General features: G+C 44.0%; 1 protein-coding gene across 2 annotated transcripts in view; it reads right to left on the bottom strand.

Moving 5' to 3' along the window:
- LOXL2 (lysyl oxidase like 2) overlaps positions 1-23,270 on the bottom strand; it is a 163,247-nt gene that overhangs the window by 104,949 nt on the left and 35,028 nt on the right. For both annotated transcript variants that reach the window (XM_036752881.1, XM_036752882.1), the window contains exon 3: positions 21,891-22,066. In XM_036752881.1, the coding sequence (XP_036608776.1) occupies positions 21,891-22,066 (176 nt within the window). The remainder of the gene's footprint in view (positions 1-21,890; positions 22,067-23,270) is intronic.

Genomic DNA, 23,270 nt, shown 5'->3' with positions numbered 1-23,270 from the left:
AGAAAACTGAAGAACAGAGAAATTAAGTGACTTCATGATCACAAAGCAAATATGTGTCAGACCTAGGATTCAAACCCATGTCTCCTATTCAGTACCCTTTTTAAAAAATTATTTTATTTTTAATTTATGTAGTCCTCTTTCCATTCTACCATGCTATCAGTCAATCAACTAACCAGAAGTTAAGTACCTACTATGTGCCAGGCACTATGCACTATTCAGTCCTGCAAGCAACCTTGGGAGGTTGATGCTGTTACTAAGCACCATTTTACAGTTGAAGAAACTGAGGCAGACAAAGATGAAAAGACATGCCCAGGGTCACACAACTAGTAAGTATCCGAGGCTAGATTCGAATTCAAGTCTTCCTGACTTGAGGCACAACACTCTGTCCATTGTACTGGTGATAGCACCTGAGTGAAGCCTTGATAGAAAACACTCTAAATCACTGCTGATTACAGAAATGCAAATCAAAACAACTCCTGTCAGATGGGCTAACATGACAAAACAGGAAAATGATTAATGCTGGAGAGGATGTGGGAAAATTGGAACACTGTTACATTGCCAATGGAGTTGTGAACTGATCCAGCCATTCTGGAGAGCAATTTGGAACTATGCCCAAAGGGCTATAAAAATGTGCATACCCTTTGGCCCAGCAATACTACTTCTAGGGTTGTATCCCAAAGGGATCACACAAACGGGAAAGGGAGCCATAGGTACACAAATATTTATAGTGGCTCTTTTTGTAGTAGCAAAGAATTGGAAATCAAGGGGATGTCCATCAATTGGGGAATGGCTGAACAAATTGTGGTATATGAAGTTAATGGAATACTATTGTGCTATAAGAAATGGGGAAGATACAGACTTCATAATAACCTGGAAAAACCTACATGATATAATGCTGAGTGAGAGGAGCAGAACCAGGAGAACATTGTCCACAGCCACAGACATATTGATTCTGTGATGACTAACTTTGATAGACTTGGCTGTCCTCAGCAATACAAGGCTCAAAGACAGCTCCAAAGGACTCATGATGGAGAGAGCTGGCTACATCCAGAGAAAGAACTATGGAGTCTGAATGCAGATTGAGGCACACTGTTTGTTCTCTTTTTTTCTTATCTTTTGTTTTTGGGGTTTTTTTTCAGTTTTGTTTCTCCTTTCTCATGATTCCATTGGTCATAATTCTTCTTTACAACTTGACTATTGTATAAATAAGTTTAATGCGAAGTTATAGGTAGAAGATATGTCGGATCCCATGCTGTCTTGGGGAGGAAGTGGGGAAGGGAGGTGAAGAAAATCTGGAACTCAAAATCATGCGGAACTGAGTGTTGTAAACTAAAAATAAAAAATCTTAATTAAAAAAAGATGTAAAAAAAAGAAACTAGGGATAGTTCTGTCTCCAGGGCACAATTTCCACAACACAACAACCAACATTTATTCAGTCCCCACTAAGTGCCATGCTCAGAAGCAGAGGACCCCAGGAAAAAGAGGCCTGTCTCAGAAGTAAGGGGACCTAGGTTTGAATCCTGTCTCTGATGCTGACTATCTGTGTGACACCGTACCTCTCTCGTACTCAGCCCATTCCTTTGCAAAATGTGGGGCTTGAACTTGTGGTCCTACTCTGTGCAAAGCACTGGGACAAAAAAAGCACAGTCCCTGCCCTCAAGGAGGTTATATTCTGTGGGGGAGATAACATGTATACATACAAGCACAAGAGAATGTGGAAAGGGAAAGAGCCCTAGGAACTGAGCAGGGGATGGGGTGGGGTGGGAGGAAGCTTGGTTGAGGAGGGTCACTAGAGCTGGAGCCAAGAAGGAGGAAAAGTTTTGGAGAGGGAGAAAGCATCTTCTCCACTGTGCAGGGAGGAAAGGGCTTGGACCTCCATATGACATCAAAGGGTCTCTCCTAACTCTAAATCCTGGTTTCCTAGTGGACTGTGAGAGTCATAAGGGCCGGGTCCCATTCTTACCTAAACGTCATCTCTCTCTCTCATTTCTCGTATGATAATTATCATATTAAAACAGCAATAGTTACTGTGACAATAAAAATAATAATAGAATTGTATAGTGATACCGGTTCTCATTTTGGCCTCAAACTCAAAAAGCAGGTGCTTCTTACCTCTTCTTTTTTACAGATGAGGAAACTGAGTCTGAGAGAGGCTGAGTGATTTGTCTAGGGTCACATTGAGTTTGGGCCACCTGCTGGCCCTGTGCTTGGACAAAATGCCTTCCACAGGTCTCTTGTCTCTTTCTAACGACAAAGAATAGAGAAACGAAGGAGTTTTGTGAGAGAGAGACCCTGGAAAAAGTTCTCCGTTTGGGTAAGATAAACAACTAGAAACCATAGGCAGTGAGTTCCTGGGGCCTCACCGCCGCCCCTCCTTCTCGTAACTGTAGGCTAATAATCACTTTTCCTCCTCCGTCTATAAAGTGATAGAGGCTCCTGGGATAATGTCTGCATGACTCAGCTGGAGTGCTTAGGGATGAGCTCATCATCGCCATCACCGTTTCTAAGAGAGAGCCCCGTCCCCACAGTCCAGACACATAACACCCACTTTAGGTAAATCATCTAAACAGGCTGGAAGGATTATTCCACTGGAGGAGGATTTAGTCATGGAGGAGGGGATTGTGTCCCCTACTGACGAGGAGCAGAGTGGGGTGCCTTCTGGATGGGGAGTCAGGAAGAGCCAGGTCCAAATCGATCTCTGTGGCTAGGGGCAAGCCACTGAACTGCTCTGGCTTCAGAAGATGCTCTCAGAGAGTAAATGCTAGACTGCTGATCCATGGGGCACAAAGGGAGCTTCTACACCCAAGAAATTCTAGGTTACTGACATGAGAGGGGGAGGAAGGGCAGGAAGATGGGTTAAGTGACAATGAAGGAATGGATGGGAAAAGCCTTTTCAAGCACTTACTGTGGGCCAGGGACTGTTGGGTACATTGTACAGGGGAATCAGGTCAGGTGGGGCTCCTGCTGAGTGCAGGAATGTGTTAGAGTACACAGAGTCCTGGGTTCAAATCGTACCTCTTAAACATACCATCTGTGTGACCTTAGGCAAGTCACTGACTCCCTGAGCCTCAGTTTTTCTTGATTTTTCCATCGAGGGGGCTGGACTGAATGAGCTCTCAGGTTCCTTCTGTACCTAGATGTCTAATCCTTTGTGAGTTTATGGAAGGCCAAGGGCACAGGGCCCCATGGAAGGAGCAGGACAGAAAAGGAAGGAAGGATACCCCCAAAGGCAGAATCTGACTGGTTCATGACTTGGCCCCGGGCTGGCCCTAGGGGACATAAGCTCAGTGACAGGAACATGACGTGAGAAGATCCTGGAGTATTAGCAATGGAGGGACCTTGGAGATCACTTGGCCAAGTCCTTCATTGTAAAGAAGAAGGTAAGACCAGAGAAAGGAAGGCAGTGGACCACGGTCACACGGCAGGGAAACACTGAAACAAGGGCTAGATGCCACGTCTTTCAACGACTCATCCAGTATAGACCATCTGCCAAAATGAGGTGATATTTGTAATGCGCTTCGTCAGCCACACAGCACCATTGAGATACTAGTTATTACTGTCTGCTGCCCTCTCTGCCCCTGTCTCTCTCTCTGACTCTGGCTCTCTGTCTTTGCCTCTCTATCTATGTTCTCTCTAGCTGTCTCTGTCTCTCTGTCTGTCTGTCTCTCCCTGTCTGTCTCTGTCTCTCTCCCTCTCTGTCTCTGTCTCTCTTTCCCTCTCCCTCCCTCCCTCCCCCCCCTCCTCTCTGTCGGTCTGTCTCTGTTTCTCTCTCCCTGTCTCTTTTCCCCTCTCTGTGTCTCTGTCTCTGTCTCTGTGTGTGCGTCTCTGTCTCCGTCTGTCTGTCTCTGTTTCTGTCTGTCTGTCTCTGTCTCTCTGTCTCTCTCTCTGTCTGTCTATCTCTTTCTCTCTCTCTGTCTCTGTCTCTCTCTCTGTCTCTGTCTGTCTCTCTCTCTCTCTCTCTCTCTCTCTCTCTCCCATTTTAGAAATAAGTGACTAGTGCAAAGCCCTTCAGAGCAGCCCTCCTAAGCACCAAGGACAACATTTCACATGAAGGGATGGGGGACCAAGAGGGGTCTTCACAGTGAGTTGCTGAGACCTCCAGAGAGGAAGTATCCTGTTAGGCATCCCCAAGCCTCTGGCCTCTAGAAGCCGCTGGAGAGATAAGGCCAGGGTCCAGGTCAGGACAACCTCCAAGCATGTGGCACCTAACTTGGAGTGAGAAGGCCCTAACCCTTGGAATTTAAAAAATTTCTAACTGTGCCTTTTCCTGCTGAGGGGAATAGGAAGGGGGTGGGGAGTGAGAGAAAGGGACTTTTCAGGCCCCACCACCTTTTATATAGGACTTAGGATGTGAGTGAGAGGGCAGATAGGAACTACAGCACAATGATAATGATGGCGATGGGGATAAGAGCCTCTGGTGCAAGGAAGAGTCCACAGAACATGGAAGAACATGGAAAACCAAAGAGAGGGAGGCAGTTTATTCTGAACACCATCCAAAAGACGGAGGGGGAGAGAGACAGAGACAGAGACACAGAGAGAGACAGAGACAGAGACACAGAGAAATAGAGAGACAGACAGAGAGAGACAGACAGAAGTAGAGAGAGAGAGACAGAGAGACGGAGACAGAGAGAGAGACAGCGACAGAAATGGAGAGAGAAACAGAGACAGAGAGACAGACAGGGGCAGAGAGAGAGAGAGAGATGGAGATAGATTCAGAGACAGAGACAGACAGAGGAGAGACAGAGGGAGATGCAGACAGAGCAATGTAGATTATTTAAGGACACATAGTAGAAACTGACCCATGGTGCGGGCTGTAAAGCTGAGTATCAGTCAAATGCCAAACAGGAAGTGCCCTAATTCTCTTTTGCGGACTGATACACCACGAGCCCCGATGCTACAATGTAGACTTCAAAGTACTCTGTTAAAGTCAATAATGAACTACAGGAACAGAAGCAGCGTCACACCCTCCACTTTTGTCCACAATTGTCCAGACAGAGGCACCAGGGGGCACCATAGTGCAGAGGGTGGGGAAGGGGGTGGGGTTGGAGTCAGGAAGACCTGAGTTCAAATATGACCTCAGACACTTACTAGCTGTATGACCCTGGGCGAGTCATTTAGTCTCTGCTTGCCTTAATCCACTGGAGAACTATATTTGCCAAGAAAACCCCACAGCCAGTATTGGCGTGCTGTGGTCTACAGGGTCCTGGAGAATCAGACACAACTGAACAACAAACATCGAGCCACAAAAACATAAGGATAATTTCAATAGGTGTTGCCAGAGCAAGTACCTGCAGTTTCCCAGCTCCATGAAATAAAAGGTCTTGCAATACAGAGTCCTAGCAAAGATCAAAACCATGAGGGAAAAGGCCGAGGTTCATGTAGTGTCTGATGTCTGCTTTGTTACTGGAGAGGAGCTTAAGGCCTGAAGTGTTATTTAAATATAGAAAGCAGTGTATGTATCCGTTTGTGTGGCCGTCTATAGAACGTTAAACATAAAAGAATAGTCAGGGGACAGTGCCTTGTCCCAGGACCATTTCTATGGGAATCCCACTGAGAAAGATGAGAATGAGAGGATGCCACTGATGATAATAACAACACGAAGATTCCATTTCTACCTGGAAAAGAGGGTCTTGGGTTTCTAAGTCGTGGTTCAGAATCCTTCCCTCCTTCCCTTTCAGTGGAGTCCGATCGAAGTCAGAGGACCATGGTACAAATCCCGCCTCTGATTTTTAATACCTGGGTGACATGGATAAGTTGAGCTTTCCAAAGGTTTTGCTAAGAACAAGTCTCATCCAGCACAGCCCAGACATAGAACACCCACTTCAGCTAAACCGTCTACACTGCCAGGAAGGGGTTCTTTGCCTAAGATGACTCAGCTGGAGCAGCATTCACACTGATTCACATCAGTCAGTCAAAAGGCATTTATTAATTGCCCATTTACTGTATGACAGGCACTGTGTTAAGTTCTGGGGTTATAAAGAAAAGCAAAAACTGGTCATGGCCTTCAAGGTGCTCCCAGTCTAATGGGGGAGATAGCAGTAATTCAGGATCAGGTCATCACCAGCAGAAATTAGAGAAGGGTTATATACTGGAGGAGCCTGGCCTTAGTGACCAATGCAGACTCTACAAGGAAACAGCGCAAAGTGTGTAATATATCAAAGCAGGTTGCAAAGGTTTAGCATCTACCTAGAAAATAATCCACCACCAGAATTATACACCAGAAACTGACTCTCTTACATAAACTAACAGACAACAAAAGTCCCAGGACTACAAATACGAACCCCAAACTATTCTTAAGAATTCCAAATAAATAAACTGCACCAGGACTAGGGTATTATCAATCAATAAACATTTATTAAGTGCTAGGTGCTTTCCTAAGTTCTGGGGATATAGAAAGAGACAAAAACCAACCCCTGCCCTCAAGGAGTTTACAATCTAATAGGGGAGACAACATGCCAATAAATATATATGAAGAAAACTCTATACATACAGGAAAAATAAGAAATGATTAACAGAGGGGAAGCACTGTAATTAAAAGGGGTTAGGAAAAGATTCCTGTAGAAGGTAGATTTTAGTTGGGACTTAAAGGAAGCCAGGGAGGTCATTAGTTGTAGCAGAGGAGGGAGAGCATTCCAGGCTTAGGTATCAGCCAAAGAAAATGCTTGGAGCTCAGAGAGATGGAGTGTCTTGTTCACTGAACAGCCAGGAGGCCGGTGTCACTGGATTGAACCGTACAAGGTGGGGAGTAAGGTATGAGGGGACTGGAAAGGTGGGAGGGGGCTGGGTTTGGAATGGCTTTGAATGCCAAGCAGAGAATTTTGTATTTGCTCCTGGATCAAATGTCATCCATAATCACCCAGCTGTGATATTGACTGATAAAAACTTAAGAACAATGTTTTAAAGAGATATCTCCACACCAAATACTCATAACCTCCAAACTCTGTGCTATGAATGATTTTCCAAAAAGAGTTTCTTCTAGCAGAAGAAACTAAACCCATCTGGAAACAGGGTGAAGGAAGGAAACAGGGTGTCTTCTATTGGAGAGGTCTTGAAGGTGTTTTCAAAGAGTCTACCTCCAAGGAGCCTACACCCAAAGAGCCAACATCCAAGGAGCCTCCAAGACAAGCTCACATCCCAACACCTCCTCAGTCACAAAAAGCCATCTTTTCCCCCTCTGCAGAGGCCTCAGATCGTTAAATATAAATCAATAACTGCAGGACAGCAACACGCCCCAAGACAAGAAGACAAGACGAGAAGAGTGAGACAATAACGACCACCGTAACTGACACTGACATAGCAGCCCCTTAAGGTTTGCAAAGTACTTTACGTCCTTGTCTCATATGACTTTGACCACAGTCCTCAAGTCCACAGGGGCTCATTATCAGTCTGCGTACCATGATGCATCTGGCCAGCCATCTCTCGACCCCACCACTGTGTCCCATCATGCCATTTATTTCTCACTCCAGACTTTCAAAAAAAAGATTCCAAAGAATTTGGCAAATGATCTGTGATGATCCCTACTCTATTTTGCTGTGGGACAGATAACCTGAGGCCCAGCGGGACCCAGGCCCTGGAGCTTTGCTATGGTAAGTTGCAGGTGCCATTGGGAATCTCCGTCTTTGTACAAGATGCAGCAGCGCAGAGTGGATCTGTGCTCAGGAAGACCAGAGTTCAGGTCCTGTCTCTCACATGTTTTGGCTGTGTAACCCTGGACAAATCACTTAACCTCTCTGTGTCCATAGGCAACTCTCTAAAACTATAAACTGTGGAACTATCTGTATCTGGTAGAGGGACTGCCATTAACAAAAGACTCCTACATCCTTGAAATCACAGGGCCAGACCAAAGAAAGACTGCACAATAAAGAGTGATTATCTGGTATATGTGTACCAGAAAGGATCCAAACCATGACTTCTAGAGAAGAGAGGATCTAGTGAGGAGAAGAAAGACTAGGAGGAGGAAGAAGAAAGAGGAGAAGAAGAGAGGGAGGGGGAGGAAGGAGAAGAAGAGGAGGGAGAGGGGGAGGAAGGAGGGAGGGAGAAGGGGGGAGAGAAGAAGAAACCACACTATTCAAAACACTCAAAAGAATTTTTTTTTCAAAAGACAGTGTTCAGAAGTTTTTCTTCATATCCAGCCTGGATTTGCTTCTTTACATGTTCCCCCCATGGCACCCGGTTCTTCCCTTTGGAGCCATGCAGAACCAGGCTAAGTCCTCACCACACTGTGCTGGGAAATATTTTAAGGGAGGGAAGAGGAGGAAATATTGGTCCTGTTTTCTGACAGAGAAAACTGAGGCCCAGAGAAGGGAGAAATAGAAATGATTGATAACCATTTGAAAAATTGCTCAAATCCCTGAATAGTCAGAGACATGAATATTAAAACAATCTAGGTACTTTTAAAAATCCATTTTTAAAAAATCTTGCCTGGGCTGCAAGGGCAGTAGCCACTCCAAGCCTTAACCCCTTCCCTCCCTTCCTGATTGGTACAGAAGCTCTGCCCTACTCAGTTCTCAGCTTCTATCCTGGACTGGTTCACTCCTTAGGCAGCCTGGTGCCCTACTCCCACCAACCCCAAATTTCCACTGCTTCAGAGGGCTCATCATATTGGTGCTATCCAATGCAAATACCCTCTCAGCTTCCCAAACTCAAGCAACCCACCAGCCTCAGCCTTCCTTGGTAGCTTGGATCCCAGGCATGTGCCACCATGCCTAGAGGGAAGGTATTCCTTTACAGCCACTAAACTGGCAGACTTCACTGGCAAAGTCATGCTATTACACTCCTGGAAAGGTGGCAATTCATACAATCTTATTTTTAAAAAAATATATTTTATGATATTTTTATCTTTATAATAGCCACTTCTAGAGGTAAAAAACTCTCCCTTCCACATTAATTTCCTTGTAACAAAGTAGAACAATTAAGCAAAAACATTTGATACAGCATCTAAGCATGTGGGTAACCTTCTGTCTTTGTCACTGCCACCTCCCCCATCCCCCCACCCCCACTCTGCTATAAAGAAGAGAGCTTCATTAGCTCTTCTCCAAGCCCCTCACTGGCTTTTCAGTTCCTCAGAACTTGACTTCCTTAGTGATCTTTTCATTTATATCCTTGTAGTAGTCATAGTGTATTCTCCTGGTCTTTCTTAGTTCACTTTGCATCAGTTCATACCAATCCTCCTATGATTCTCTAAATTCCCCACATTTGTTATTTTTTCCAGCATACAAATATTCCATTGCATTCATGTAGGGATAGGGGCTATAGCTATGATTTATTTTTCATAAGGAACTCCCAGATGAGGAAACCTCAAATAATGTGGGTCAGTGTCTCCTCCGCAATCTTGAGCTTCTGAGAACCTCCTAGAGTAATTATCCAGAGTTACACAGTCAGTTACATCAGAGGTGGCTCCCTGGCCAGCTGTCCTTCCAATGCACCCACTGCTTCTTTTCTATTCTTATGCCACAGGGTAGGGGGACAGTTTAAGCCATTCCCAAATCAATAGGTATGTATTTTGTTTCTACTTTTCCACTATCACAAAAAGTATTGCTACACATATTTTAGCATATACTGAGCCTTTGTTTCTGTCTTTGACCTCCTTTGGGATTAAGCCAAGCAATGAGGTGATTGGGTCAAAGAGTATAACAATTTATTCCCTCCTCTTGCCTAATTCTAAATAGAAATCCAGACCGGTTGGACTGTATTTCATAGCTCCCCCCAGAGGGTACTAGCATGCTGCAGTCTTATCAGAAAGCAGTAAGGATTTCTATAAGTAGAGTTACCACAGTCTTTGAGGCAGAGATTCCATGGCTAGGACTCTACCCTAGGGATGTGATTGATGAAGGCAGGGAGAAGGAAAGATAGCACTATAAAAGTGCCAACAGCATTATTCAGGATAGCAAAAATCCTGAGCCATGTGCTGGCAGATACCCTGAGGGACTCAGGGTGCAGAATGGGACAGACATTTTTGAACATGGCCAATGTGGAAATATGCTTTGCTTGACTATGTTTATTTGTTACACATATTTTATTTTTCTTTCTCTTTTTTTGTTTTTAGTCAGGGCTGGGATGGGAGGGAGAGAAAATAAATGGTGCTAATTGAGTTTTTTTTAAAGGAGACTGTCTCAGGCTAAGTTCCATAACAAATACCTCAGGCATCCCTGAGTGAGAAAGAGCTCTGTGTGGAGTGATGAATGTTTTCTCCACTCCCCTTGTGTGGAGAATTCCAGGGGATGGGGGAGAAGGAGGAGGGGGAAGGGAGTACTAACCTGCCAAAGCCATATCTATGATCTCTCCCCAAAAGCCAAAAAGGGTATGCATCCCTGAACCAAGCCTAGGACACTGCCGGTAACAGAGGCCTCATCACAAGTCCTCATTAGGGAGCCCTTTGATGAAAAGCCTTTCATTAAGTCTAGGCCACCAGACCAGCAGGAAGCAGATCGCCAAGGGCAAAGGTTGAATGATGAGCTGAAATTTCATTTGGTTCCCTGTGTAAACAGTAAAAGAAGCCTTGTAGACCTAGAAGGGGGCAGGAAGCAAGATGGTAGGGAGCAGAGATGTTAAGACTCACGTTCCATGGATTGGAGACTGAGTCAGAGAAAGGGAATTCAGGGTTTTCATAATTGTACAATATGCTAGTGCAAGGGATATGGAGGTGGCAATTGACAATACAGGAAGGGAACCAAGGTGTAGGTAAAGAGCTTGTCTGGGCCTAACCTTAGTCTCATATAGAACCTTGAACCCATCCAGTTTTCTCTAGGTGTTGGCAACATTACCAAGTAGATACTTGTCTTCCTTGGTCCCCTCTTAGTGTCACTCTCCCCAGTTTCGCTGCCCCCTCCTCAATCAGCCCATCACCCAGTCATTGCTGTCATGCACCCCCTAGCAGCCTAGGGTCTTTTACACTGGTGCTTCAAACACACTGTTCATGTCTTCCTTCCAAACCACTACCAAAGCTCAGTTTTATACAAGCACAAGATGCAAGGCCTAGAAGAGGCCTTAGAAACCACTAACTTGTGATTTTACAGATGAGGAAGGAGAGAGTCATTTGTCTAGAGAGCCTAGAGAGAGGGAGTCATTTGTCTAGAGAGCCTAGAGAGAGGGAATCATTTGTCTAGAGAATCTAGAGAAAGGGAGTCATTTGTCCCCTTGGTTAATGGTAGAACTGGGGCTAGAACCCAGGCCTTGTGGTGCCTAGACCTGTGCTTTTCCACTCACCATAGGAGCCTCTATTTACCTTCAAAAGAGGTTTCACTTTGTTCAAGTCAGCCCATCATGTCTGCTACCACTCTCAGCTTCACTTTGCCTATAGATTTGGCTGCCTTTCTCTTCTTTGTCTTTATCCAAGACAGTGATAGAAAGGTAAGCTAAGGGAAGGCTGAGAACAGAACCTTGTGGCACACGAGACCTCCCTCCAAGTGGACATCAATTCATTAATTGATACTTTTTACTCATAATCATGCAACTGGATGAATCCCCCTAAATGAGTCCCCAGATCACAGATTTAGAGCTGCAAAGGGGCCTTAAATGTCAAGCCCTTCACTTTAGAGAAAAGGAGACTGAAACCCAAAGAGCTGACTTGGCCCAGGTCACACGGGTAGGGAGAAGCAGAGTTGAGATCTGAACTCAAATTATCTGACTCCAAATTCAGCCATCTTTCAGCTGCCTCACCATACTATTATCCAGCCAACATCTCTTCATCTTATCCACAAAAACTACTATAAGGCAATTCCTTAACCCAAAGGAATGGAGCTCTAATGCTGGAGTCCCAAGTATCTTACAAAGCTGGTAGGGGAGGGGTTTTGTAGGGAAGAGGGTCTTTCCAGTGCTCCCTAATCACCAAGCCCCCTTTACCCACAAGGGCTAACCACGTCAGCCTGTACAAGCACGTCTCCACTACACTGTAGATGAAAGAATCTCGAGCCATCTAACTGCTATGAAGATTCTTCCCCTGTAGCCAAGTCCCATTTCAATGACCTAGTTTTGCAGGATGCCAGCAGGGGAAGAGGTGCAGGCTCTCGGCCCCCAGCCAATGGCTTGTTTGCACATGGAAAGTTCCCGCAGTGGCTGTGGACGGGGAAATGCCGCTGTGAGTCATGGCAGCCACAAGCCGAATCCCCATTACAGCAATAGGGAAGCATTCGAGGGAAATGAAAAACAACGGAGATCTGTGAAGTCATCCTATGCCTCCGACCTCACTGCTCCCTAGGAGGGCTTAGCTGGCCATGGTAAATGCCTTTGGCACTTCTGCCTGGGTCTTCTGTATCCTGCTACCATGTGCTGGCTTCTGGCTTGGACTGCAGCCTCCAGCTGTGTGCCAATCTTGTCTATCTGGATGGTCTGAAACATCCTCATCCAGGTCTTCTGTTCCCCTTTGTGACCAGGACAGTGGTATGCATGCAGCAAATGCAAAGGGGAAAGGAAGAAGGGGAAGGGAACGGAAGGGAAGGGAAGGGAAAGGAAGGGAAGGGAAAGGAAGGGAAGGGAAGGGAAGGGAAGGGAAGGGAAGGGAAGGGAAGGGAAGGGAAGGGAAGGGAAGGGAAGGGAAGGGAAGGGAAGGGAAGGGAAGGGAAGGGGAAAGGGAGGAAGGAGAAAAAAAGGAAAGGGGGTAAAGGAAGGAGAGAGAGGAAGGGAGAAAAAAAGGAGGAGGAAGATAGGTGAAAGAGAAAAGGAGATAAAAGCAAAAGAGAGGAGAAAAATGGGAAAAGAGAAGTAAAGAAGGGGAAGGAAGAGAAAAAGGGGAAGCAGAGAAGAGGGGAAGGGGAAAGTAGAGAAAAAAGGAGAGGGTAGAAGAGGAACAAAAAGGAGAAGAAGGAAAAGGAGAAAGAGAAAAGGAGAGAAGGGGAAAGAAAGGAGGAGGGGAAAAGGCCTCATCCCACTGCCAAGCACAGTGGCCTTTTTTCAATAATCACTTCCATAGTGATAAGCAAGTCTCCTACAGGCAGATAGGTGGTGCAGTAAAAAGGATGCTTGGCTTTCAATCCGGAAGATCTGGGTTTAAATCCTGCCTCAGGTACTTATTTAGATGCGTTACCCTGGACAAGTCATTCCTTTCTCTCAGCTTAGTTATTTCATCTGTTAAAAAAAACTGGGCAAGAATCAAATGAGTTTACCCAAAGGTCTGCAAACCCTGAAGTATTACATAATGCTATTATTGCTATTAAAAATTATAACCCCATCACACCGTTGACAACAGAGTAGGGCCAGCCTAGCTAAGCATGCAAAGGTTCCTCACCAGTAATCTGGCTGCTTGGCAACTAATTCTGCTTTTATGGACTGTTAATTATTTTTTTACAGTTTTGTAACTTCCTCTACTTCATCTGCTCAACCTTCTCCAGTCTGCTTTTTGACTTAATCATTCAATGGAAATTATTCTCTCCAAAGTTGCCAGTGAGCTCTTCATTGCCAAATCATAGTCTTCAGCCTTTTTGGCCTCTGCAGCCTTGGACATTGGTGCTCTTCCTCTCTTTTGGTTACTCTATCCAGTCTGGGTCTTCATGTCTGATTCATTCTGCTCAGTCTCCATTTATGTATCTCCTTCCTGATCACACTCACTAGCTGTAGGTGTCCTTCAAGGCTCTGTCCTGGGCTCTCCTTTTCTTTCTCTATTCCATCTCACTTGGAGGGTTCAGTTACCATCTCTATGCAGACAATCCTCAGATCTAGAATATTAATCCCTACTCTGGTTCCATATCACCAACAGTCTCTTGGGCAAATCCAATTAGATGTTTCATATGTATCTGAACTTTAACGTGGCTGAAACAGAACTCATTTCCCCCTCCCAGCTCTCCCCTCTTCCTGTGTGACTATTATTATAGACAACACCAGCCTCCCAGTCACCCAGGCTTGAAACTTTGGTGTCATCTTCAATTCCTCCCCTCCCTTCATCACCTCTTGACTGGACTATTGTATTACCCTTGCAACTAGTCTCCTTGCCCCAGGTCTCTCCCTCTCTCCAATCCATCCTCTGCTCAGCTGCCAAGGCACAGGTACGTCCATGTCTTACTTTCTTCTCTAACCAATGGACTTCCATGGTTCCCTATTATTTTCAAGACCAAATATAAAATATTTGATTTGGTTTTCAAAGCACTTTACACCCTGGACTGTCCTACCTTTCCAGGCACCCCTCTACATACTCTGTGATCCACTGGCCTGGTTGTTCCTTGTACACAACACTCCTCTTCAGCCCATGACTGGCTGAGCATTGAATTATGTTCCTCCACACTGCTGTGCTCAGGCTTCCTGCAGGACTCAGCCAAAAGCCCGCCCCCCCCCCCCCCGCCCACCTCACTTCTGCAGGAAGCCCTTCTGGTCTTCTCAGATTTCACTCCACTCCACAGACTCCACAAACTCGTTGCTGTTCCTCATGCACTATGCTCCACCTCCCATCTCCAGGCCTTTGTACAGGCTGTTGTCCCTGTTCCCTGCATTTTGTATTCCCCCATTAGAATGCAGCCTCCTTTAGAGTTGGGGTCAACCTTGTTTTCTTCTTTTTACATCCCCTTACAGTGCCTGACACAAAGTAAGACCTGGATAAATGCTATCTATCTATCTATCTATCTATCTATCTATCTATCTATCTACCTACCTACCTACCTACCTATCTACCTATCTACCTACCTATCTGTCTGTCTATCTGACTTGCCCAGGGTCACACAGCCAATACATGACTTGGACCCAGGTCTTCCTGATACCATGCCATGCTGCCTTCCATTCAGAGACTAAGATCCCAGAATCTCTGAACAGAGGTAACAAAATTCCCAATGGGCTCCATAATTTCTCATAACATAGATCTTGGGGACTGACCCTTTCGGGCCTCAGACTACCTCACTGCCAAACAGATCGGGGATTGTCAAGGAATGTTTGTTGAGTTCTTTGGAATGTTTTCTTGAAAAGGAATGAGTGTCAGAATGATGCATGGTGGTGGCCCAAAGAGAAGGATGGCCAGATGGGCATTGTGCCTTCTCCCTGTGGACATTGGTGTTGCCTCAAATGCTCACTAGCTAGCTGTGTGACCTGCAGAAGTCATTTGTCCTGTCAGCCTCAGTTTCCTTGTCTGTAAAATAAGGAGATGTAATAAACTATCTCTTTGAAAATCCTAAAGATTCAACTAAAAATTTAGTTGAAACAATTAATAATTTTAGGAAAGTAGAAGGATATAAAATAAGCCCATGTCAATTAGAAGGATTTTTATATATCACCAAAGAAATCCTTTAAGAAGAGATAGCAAGAGGTAGCCCACTAAAAATAACTGTAGAGAGCATAAAACACCTGAGAGTATACCTGCTAAAACAGACCCAGGAACTAAGTGGACATAATTATAAAATGCTCCTTATGCAAATAAAGCCAGATTTAAATAATTGGAGAAATATTAATGGTTTATCGGTAGACAAAACCAAAATAATAAAAAATGACAATCTTATCCAATTTATTTATTCAATGCCATCCCAATTAAATTGCTTTAAAAATTATTTTACTGAGTTAGAAAAAATAGCAAAATTCATTTGGAAGAACAAATGTTTAAGAATTTCTAATGGAAAAAATGTAAAGTAAGGAGCTTCAGCAGTACCAGACCTCAAACTACATTATAAGTCAGTAAGCCACAAAGCTATCTAGTACTGGCTAAGAAATAGAAAGGTAGACAGGGGAACAGAATAGACATGCAATATACCGTAGTCATATAGTAGTATAGCAACGTTGTGTTTGACAAACGTAAAGATTTATGTTTTGGGGATAAGAATTCATTATTTGGTAAAAATTGTTGGGAAAGCTGGAATGCAGTCTGGCAAAAATTGGGCATAGACCACTATCTTAAACCATGTACCAAGATGAGGTCAAAATGGGTACATGACCTAGATATAAAAGGAGATATCACAAGAAAATTAGAAGAACATGAACATATTACCTATGAGAGTCATGGATAGGAGAATAATATAAGAAGAAACAGGAGATAGAGAGCATTCATTGTAAGGTGTAAAATGGGTAATTTTTATTATGTTAAATTAAAGGGTTCTTGTACAAATAAAACCAGTGTAGCCAAGATTAGAAGGACATCAGAAAATTCAAGGGAAAATGTTTATAAACAGTCTCTCAGACAAAGGTTTCATTTCTCAAATATATAAAGAACTTTGTCAAATTTATAAGAAAAAGAGTCATTCCCCAATTGATAAATGATTAAAGGATATGAATAGGCAGTTTTTCAATGAAGAAATCAAAAGTATATGGTCATATGGAAAAATGCTCTAAATCGTTATTGATATAGAAATGCAAATTAAAACAACTTTGAGATATCATCTTATACCTATCAGACTGGCTAAAATGATCGATGCCCTTGAAATGAGGAATGGCTAAACAAGTTGTGGTGTGTGATTGTGATGGAATACTGTTGCGTTATAAGAAATGATGAGCTGATTGATTTTAGAAAAACATCGCAAGATTTGGATATATGAAAGAAGATGCTCTCCACCTCCAGAGGAAGAACTCATAAATAGAAGTATGTGTAGCATGATTTATACACGTACGTGTGTGTGCGCGTGCGTTTAACTGTAGCCTTCTCTAGGGCAGGGAGCGGAGGGATGGAGAAAAGAAATAAGGGCAGTTGGACTTGCTGGCCTTGAACATCCTTTACGGTTCTGAACCTATGACCCTAAGATTGTCTAAATTTGCCTGATCCAGTGCCCTAGCAGCATTTTGACTCACCTTCCTCCCATTCAAGCTGTCAATGCCTCTCTTATCCCAAGCAATCTAGATCTGAGCTCAGTGCTCAAAATGAGTTATCCTGGAGCTACAATTAAGGCAATAAACTGAACAGAGACCTATTAAGTATGTCATAAACAAGCTCACTGTCTCAGTTCTTTGGGTGTATAGTGTGAGGAAATTAGAAAATCCTATGTACTTTTCATTGCTGCTCAATCTAAATTTATCCCTGCAGAATCACAACCTAAGGAGGGCAAAAGTCCATTTTACAGGCATGGGGAGAAGGCATTGTTGGGAAAATAGATGCTCACCAGGGTACATGAGCCAGATCAATCAACCAAGCAGCCAACATTTACTGAGTGCTTTTACAGGCTCGGCACTGTCATAGGTACTATGGAGTTGGGGCACGGGGGAGTAGGGAAGGTAATACGGAACTTTAGGGCAGAGCCTCTGTGAGATGAGCAACACATCTGAAATTTTCCAGGAGATTATATGAGCTAAACTCCATGGGGGCACATTACTAGGGCTGTAGACTGGATTTAACCATCAAAAGCCACCAATATTGTTGGAGGCTTAGATCATGCTCATCATTAGAAACCAGAATGACATCAGCTTACATTTTTGAAAGGTCTAAGGCTCCATAGTCTGAAAAAGAGAAGGGTCCATGGGTACAGGATGGCTGTCATTGAATATCTGAAGGGCTGACAGTTGGAGGGGGATTAGCTTTATTTACCATGGCCGGAAAATATGCATCCTATGCTCCAACCAAACCAGCCTACTTAACAGATGGACTTTCATCTATGAGGGACTGGTTGATATAGTAGATAGGGCACTGGACTTGTAATCAGCAGGTCCTGAGTTCAAATCCTACCTCAGACACTAACTGGCTGTATAAGTCTAATCCCTCTGTGCCTTAGTTTCTTCATCTATAAAGTGAAGGACTTGGTCTTGAGACCATCCAAGGTCTTTTCTCTTCTAACCCTAAAACAATATAATGGGATACAAAGATGAATTGCCTTCGTACATACCCACACACACATAATTGTTATATATATAATATACACATACCACAACCACAATGAACATACACACACATTATATGTATGTGTGTGTGTGTGTATAATGGTGTGTAGGTAGATAGAGAGATAGATAGACAAATAGATGTGGGCAGCTAAGTAGCACAGTGAATAAAACACTGGGCCTGGAGTCAGAAAGACCTGAGTTCAAATTTGACCTCAGATTCTTACTATCCGTATGACCACGGGAAAGTCACTTCACCCTATTTGCCTCAGTTTCCTCATCTGTCAAATGAGCTGAAGAAGGAAATGGCAAACCACTCCAGTATCTTTGCCAAGAAAACCCAAACAGGATCACGAAGAGTCAGACAATTGAAATGCCTGAACAACAACAAGTTTCACACTCACACACACAGACACGCATGTGTATGTAGGCAATGGCAGTATATGTTGAGCACCTATTGTATGCAAAGCATTGTGTGAGGGCTGAGGGAAACATAAGGAGGAATGAAACAAGGCCTTGTACTCAGAGAGCTTCCAATCTAGTTGGAGGAGACATGAGGAAGGTTTAGACTTTATGGAAAGACAAACTTGCTAAAAAATGGAACTATCTCAAAGCAGAAGGGCCAGCCTTAGGAAGGAAGGAGGGAGAGTGTTGATTCCCCTTAGTTTGGAATGTTCTAGAAAGGACTAGATGGCCACATGTTGAAGGTACTTAAGAGGATATCCTTGATTGGGTAGAGGTTGGACTCTATCCCTCCCAGTTTTGAGAGTGAGTGACCCTCCCATGGAGGTCTTAGAGGAGAGGCTAACTGATCACTTGTAGGAATATTATTGTGGGGATTCCTTGGGGGTTTGAATTGGACTAGATGGCCACCAACTCTCAAATTCTGTGATTCCATGAAATGTGCAAACTACGAGTTGGTGAGTTACTCCCATTGTGTCTATAGCATGAATGTGACTCTGATTTTCCAGACTGTTCCAGGAGACAACATACTCTAGCAGATCCCACCAAGCCAGCAAGGCTTTGAGCATGAGCCCTGCCTGGAGGGGTGCCATCAGCTGATATGCGACAACCATTCTAGTCTAGTTCCTCATTGTTCCTCACCCAGACTAGTACAATGGTCTCCTAACTGGCCTCCTTGCCCACTCCACACAACTGCCAAGGTGATTTTCCCTAAAGTCCAGGTCTGACCATGCCAAGAAATCCCAGTGGGTCAATATTACCCTTGAAACCAAATGCATATTTCTCTGTCTGAATCCCAGCCTTTCACACAATCTACAAACCCGTCAAAAAGTCTTCTTGCTGTCCCTCACATGCCATCTCATCTTCCAGCCCTCTAGTTTTGCACATCCCCCAGGCCTGGAATGCCCTCCCTCTTCACCCTCATCTCTTGGAGACTTTAGCTTCCTCCAAAGCTCAGTTCGAGGGCCGCCACCCACAGAGTCCCTAGAGCTGCCTTTGCTTCCCCACCAAAAATGACCTTGTATGTGTTTACTCGACACTTTGTAGCCTTTTATATATCTACGTGTTGTTTCTTGGATAGAAGTAAGCCCTCTGAGGGAGGCAATGTTTCATCTTTGTCTTTGTATCCCAAGGGCCTCTCACTGTGCATGGCACATAGTAGGTACATTAAAAATGCTTGTTGATTGATAGAATGTGGGCCCCCTGAAGGTAGGATTGCTTCATTTTTGCTTTTGTATTGCCAAAGCCTACCACATAGTGGGTGCTTATTAAATGTTTGATTGTTGACCTGCCTAGCTAAGCTAGTGAGGCTCATCACCAGGTGGACCACAAAGACATGCCTCTTTTGTTCTTAACAACTCTTGAAAAATAGCTCCCAACTTGTTGAGGGATAGCTTGCATTAAGAAAAAACAAACAAACAAAAAATGGCTCCTTGAATTACTGCAGTGTATCTGAGATATATAATAACCTCCTCTAGCCATGATGTAATGCTGGGTTGGATGCTGGCCCAACTTGAAGGGTACACAATGGGGGTGGTCTTATCCCATCCCATCATTTGGGATAAAACAAGCCTGGTGAGTCTAACGACTAATCTCTTTTCCATAATTCAGGCTTGGCCAGCATCCCAGAGTTTTTGGTGTGCTCTAGGAATATAAGAGAAGATGGGAGGATGGGGTTAGTCATGGAGAGAAAATGTCGAAACCACATTCCATTGGCAGATACCTTCTGGAGTCCAAACAGGGCAATTTCAAAGACTTCTGTCAACATCTCCATCATCAGCTCCCCAAAACAGCTGGAGACCAATTACCATAAGTATCCACTAAGAATAGGATAGGGGCTAGACCTGTGATTTCATGGGATAGAGAACTCCCAGATGAGGAAAACATGCCACCAATGCAGGTTGGCATCTCTTCTACAATTTACTATCTTACAGACTTGTCCCAAACAGTGAAAAGTTAAGAGATTTATCCAGAGTTGTATAACCAGGATGCATTAGGGAGGACTTGAACGAGGTCCTCCAGGCTCCCAAGCCAGTTCTCTTTCCACATCTCCATGATGCATGGCATTTGACTCAAATAATAGAGACCCTATGGGTTGGATCCTATGGGTGTTGGTCCTTGAAAGTATTCCATCATCAGGGGTTATTTTCTGGGAAGTTCCTTGAAGGCAGAGAGGGGGATTTCCATGGGCCTTGCAGTGCTTGACTATGAGACATTAATTAAATACATGTTACTTAACTAATTAATTGAGATATTTGTTGAAAGCTATGGTTCAGGAACTGGGAATATTTAACCTGTAGAAGAAAAGACTGAGGGGGTGAGGAGGTGGAACGTGTTAGCTGTCTTCATGTATTTAAAGAGCTGTCCACCAGATTCAGGAGTCATCCATTCCAACCCTCCCATTTTAAAGAGTTAGAAACTAAGGCTGAAGGAGGGCAAGGGATTGCCCAAAGGTCACGCTGTTGGTGGGTACTAAGCAGACTTGTGCTGCTGCTGGCCACAGGATGGAAGAACAAATGGAGGGTTGAAGTCAGGAAAACTTCCAATGGTCAACGTTGTCCCCAAGGGGACAGGCTGCCTTGGGAGGTAGCAGGCTCCCCGTCATGGAAAGTCATCAAGCAAAAACCAATTATTGTATAAAGAGGATTGGAGTTCAGATCTGAGTTGGACTAGATGGCCACTGAGTCCTCTTCCACTTCAGATTCCGGGAGCCTGCAACATCCTAATCATAGAAGACCCTTTAAGCTAAGGCAACTATGTGGTCCAGTGGAAAGCATTGGACTTAGGAGTTCAGAAGACCTGAATTTGAATCCTGCCTTAGATATTTAACTAGCTGTGTGATCCTAGGTGGCTCACTGAACCTCTCTCAATCTCAGTTAAGTCTACAAGCATTTATTGAGTGCCAACTGTGTGCCAATCACTGGTGATACAAAAGACAGGTCTTGTTCTCAAGGAGGTCACAATCTAATATGGGAGACAACATACAAAAAGCTATGTACAAACAAGATGAAAGCAGGATAGATTGGGGATAATCAATGGAAGGAAGGCATTTAGATGAGGAAGGGCTGATAAAGGTTCTTACAGAAGGTGAGACTTTGGAGGAGATTGGAAGAAAGCCAGGAAAGCTGGGAGGTGGAAAGGAGGAGGGAGAGAGGTCCAGGTTTTGGGGACAGTCAGGGAAAATTCTGGGGTTGGGAGATGAAGTGTCCTGAAGGCTCAACAGCCAGGAGGCCAGTGTGACTGGGTCAGAGAGTTTGAAGAAGTGAGTAAGAAGACTAGAAGGATAGGAAGGAGCCAGGTTGTAAGGGGCTTTAAAAGCCAAACAGGATTTTATATTGAAGTAATCCCTATTGAAGTAATAGGGAGCCACAGGAGGTTATTGAATGAGGTGGGGGAGTTATATATAGCTGGAGCTGCACTTTAGGAAGATTACTTTGACAGCTGAGTGGAGAATGGACTGGGATGTTGTTTTCTCACCTGTAAAATGAGGATAAGACCAGCACCCACTCCCAGGATTATTATGAAGATGAAATCACATGGGTAAAACACTCTATAAACCTTTAAGTGGCATATAAATGCTCACATGCATCATCATCAAACCACCACCACCACCACCACCATCATCATCATCATCACCATCATCATCACCATCACCATCATGTAACTTGGTGCAAATCGAACATGACCAGGGGTGCAGAGTGCACATGGAAGCGAGCATTACTTACATCAATCTGATTGATGAGCGAGTTGTCAAACTTGAAACCAGGGATCCTTTTATCACTGCACACCACACCCACATCTTCTGTATGTTTGCAGTCAGTGACACCCCACCCATTCGAGGAGCAGGAGGCCAGGGTCACCTCTCTACCGGTGCAATGAACATTGTCCATCCAGATGGGGCCTGCAGGGAAGAAGACAGAAGCCAAGAATAATGTGAAAGAAGGTTTGGGTCTTGGGGAAACAAGATGGTTGATTCCTCCAGAAGTCCCTTCCAGTTCTCTATCTATGAGTCAATCATCTTAGGATCTTATCTATGACATCTATGATCTTATCTATGACTCTATGACCTTATCTATGACTCTATGACCTTATCTATGACATCTATTATCTTATCTATGACTCTACCATCTTATCTATGACACTACGATCTTATCTATGACACCTATGATCTTATCTATGACACCTATGATCTTATCTATGACACCTATGATTTTATCTATGACATCTATGACCTCATCTATGACTCTGTGACCTTATCTATGATATCTATGATCTTACCTATGATTCTATGATCTTATCTATGACTTTATGACCTTATCTATGACATCTGTGATCTTATCCAAGACTCTATGACCTTATCTATGACATCTATGATCTTATGTATGAGTCTATGATCTTATCTATGACTCTATGATCTTATCATCATCATCTTACGCTGATCTAGAACTAAGACCTGAACTACATTGCCCTACATACAACCCCATCCCCTCAGCCCATCCTCCTGTCATACTCTTCTTATTCTGTGACCTAGATATTTCCCTTCTTGTAGTTCATAGGTAAAATCATCCTAAGAAAGAATTGGGCCAGTCCCCACGAAGCCAAGGACAACTAGCCCTGGGTCTGTATCCTGAACTCATTCTCAAAGCTCTGGATGGCAGGCTGAAGTGATTTCCTGGTATAGTGGGGGAAATGCTGAATTTAGAGTTAAATCAAGGTAGAGGAAATGGGTTCAAGTGCCACCTCTGCTGTTTACCACTTGTGCACTAGCAGGCTCCCTCTAAGTCTCATTTTCCCCATCTGCAAAATGAAGAGGTTGACTTGATAACACCTAAAGTCACTTATGATCACCATGATAACACTTTAATGTTTATAAAAGCACTTTATGGATAACTCATGTGGTCCTCTCAACCCCAAAAGTCAGAAACCAAATATAATAATAGCTCTTAGCCTAATTTTAGGTATGAGGAAATGAGATTCAGAGAGGTTGAGACTTGCCTGGGATCACAAGCTGGTGAGCATCAGGGGCAGGGTCTGAACCCAGGTCTCTCCTGGCCCCAAGTCTAGTATTTTTCTCAAAGCTGTTACCAAAAAAACCCTTAGGAAAT

The sequence above is a fragment of the Trichosurus vulpecula genome, chromosome 3 (assembly GCF_011100635.1).
Source record: "Trichosurus vulpecula isolate mTriVul1 chromosome 3, mTriVul1.pri, whole genome shotgun sequence".
Classification (NCBI taxonomy): Eukaryota; Metazoa; Chordata; class Mammalia; order Diprotodontia; family Phalangeridae; genus Trichosurus; species Trichosurus vulpecula.
Note: the sequence above shows the minus strand (reverse complement) of the source record. Positions and strands in the feature narration are given on the sequence as shown.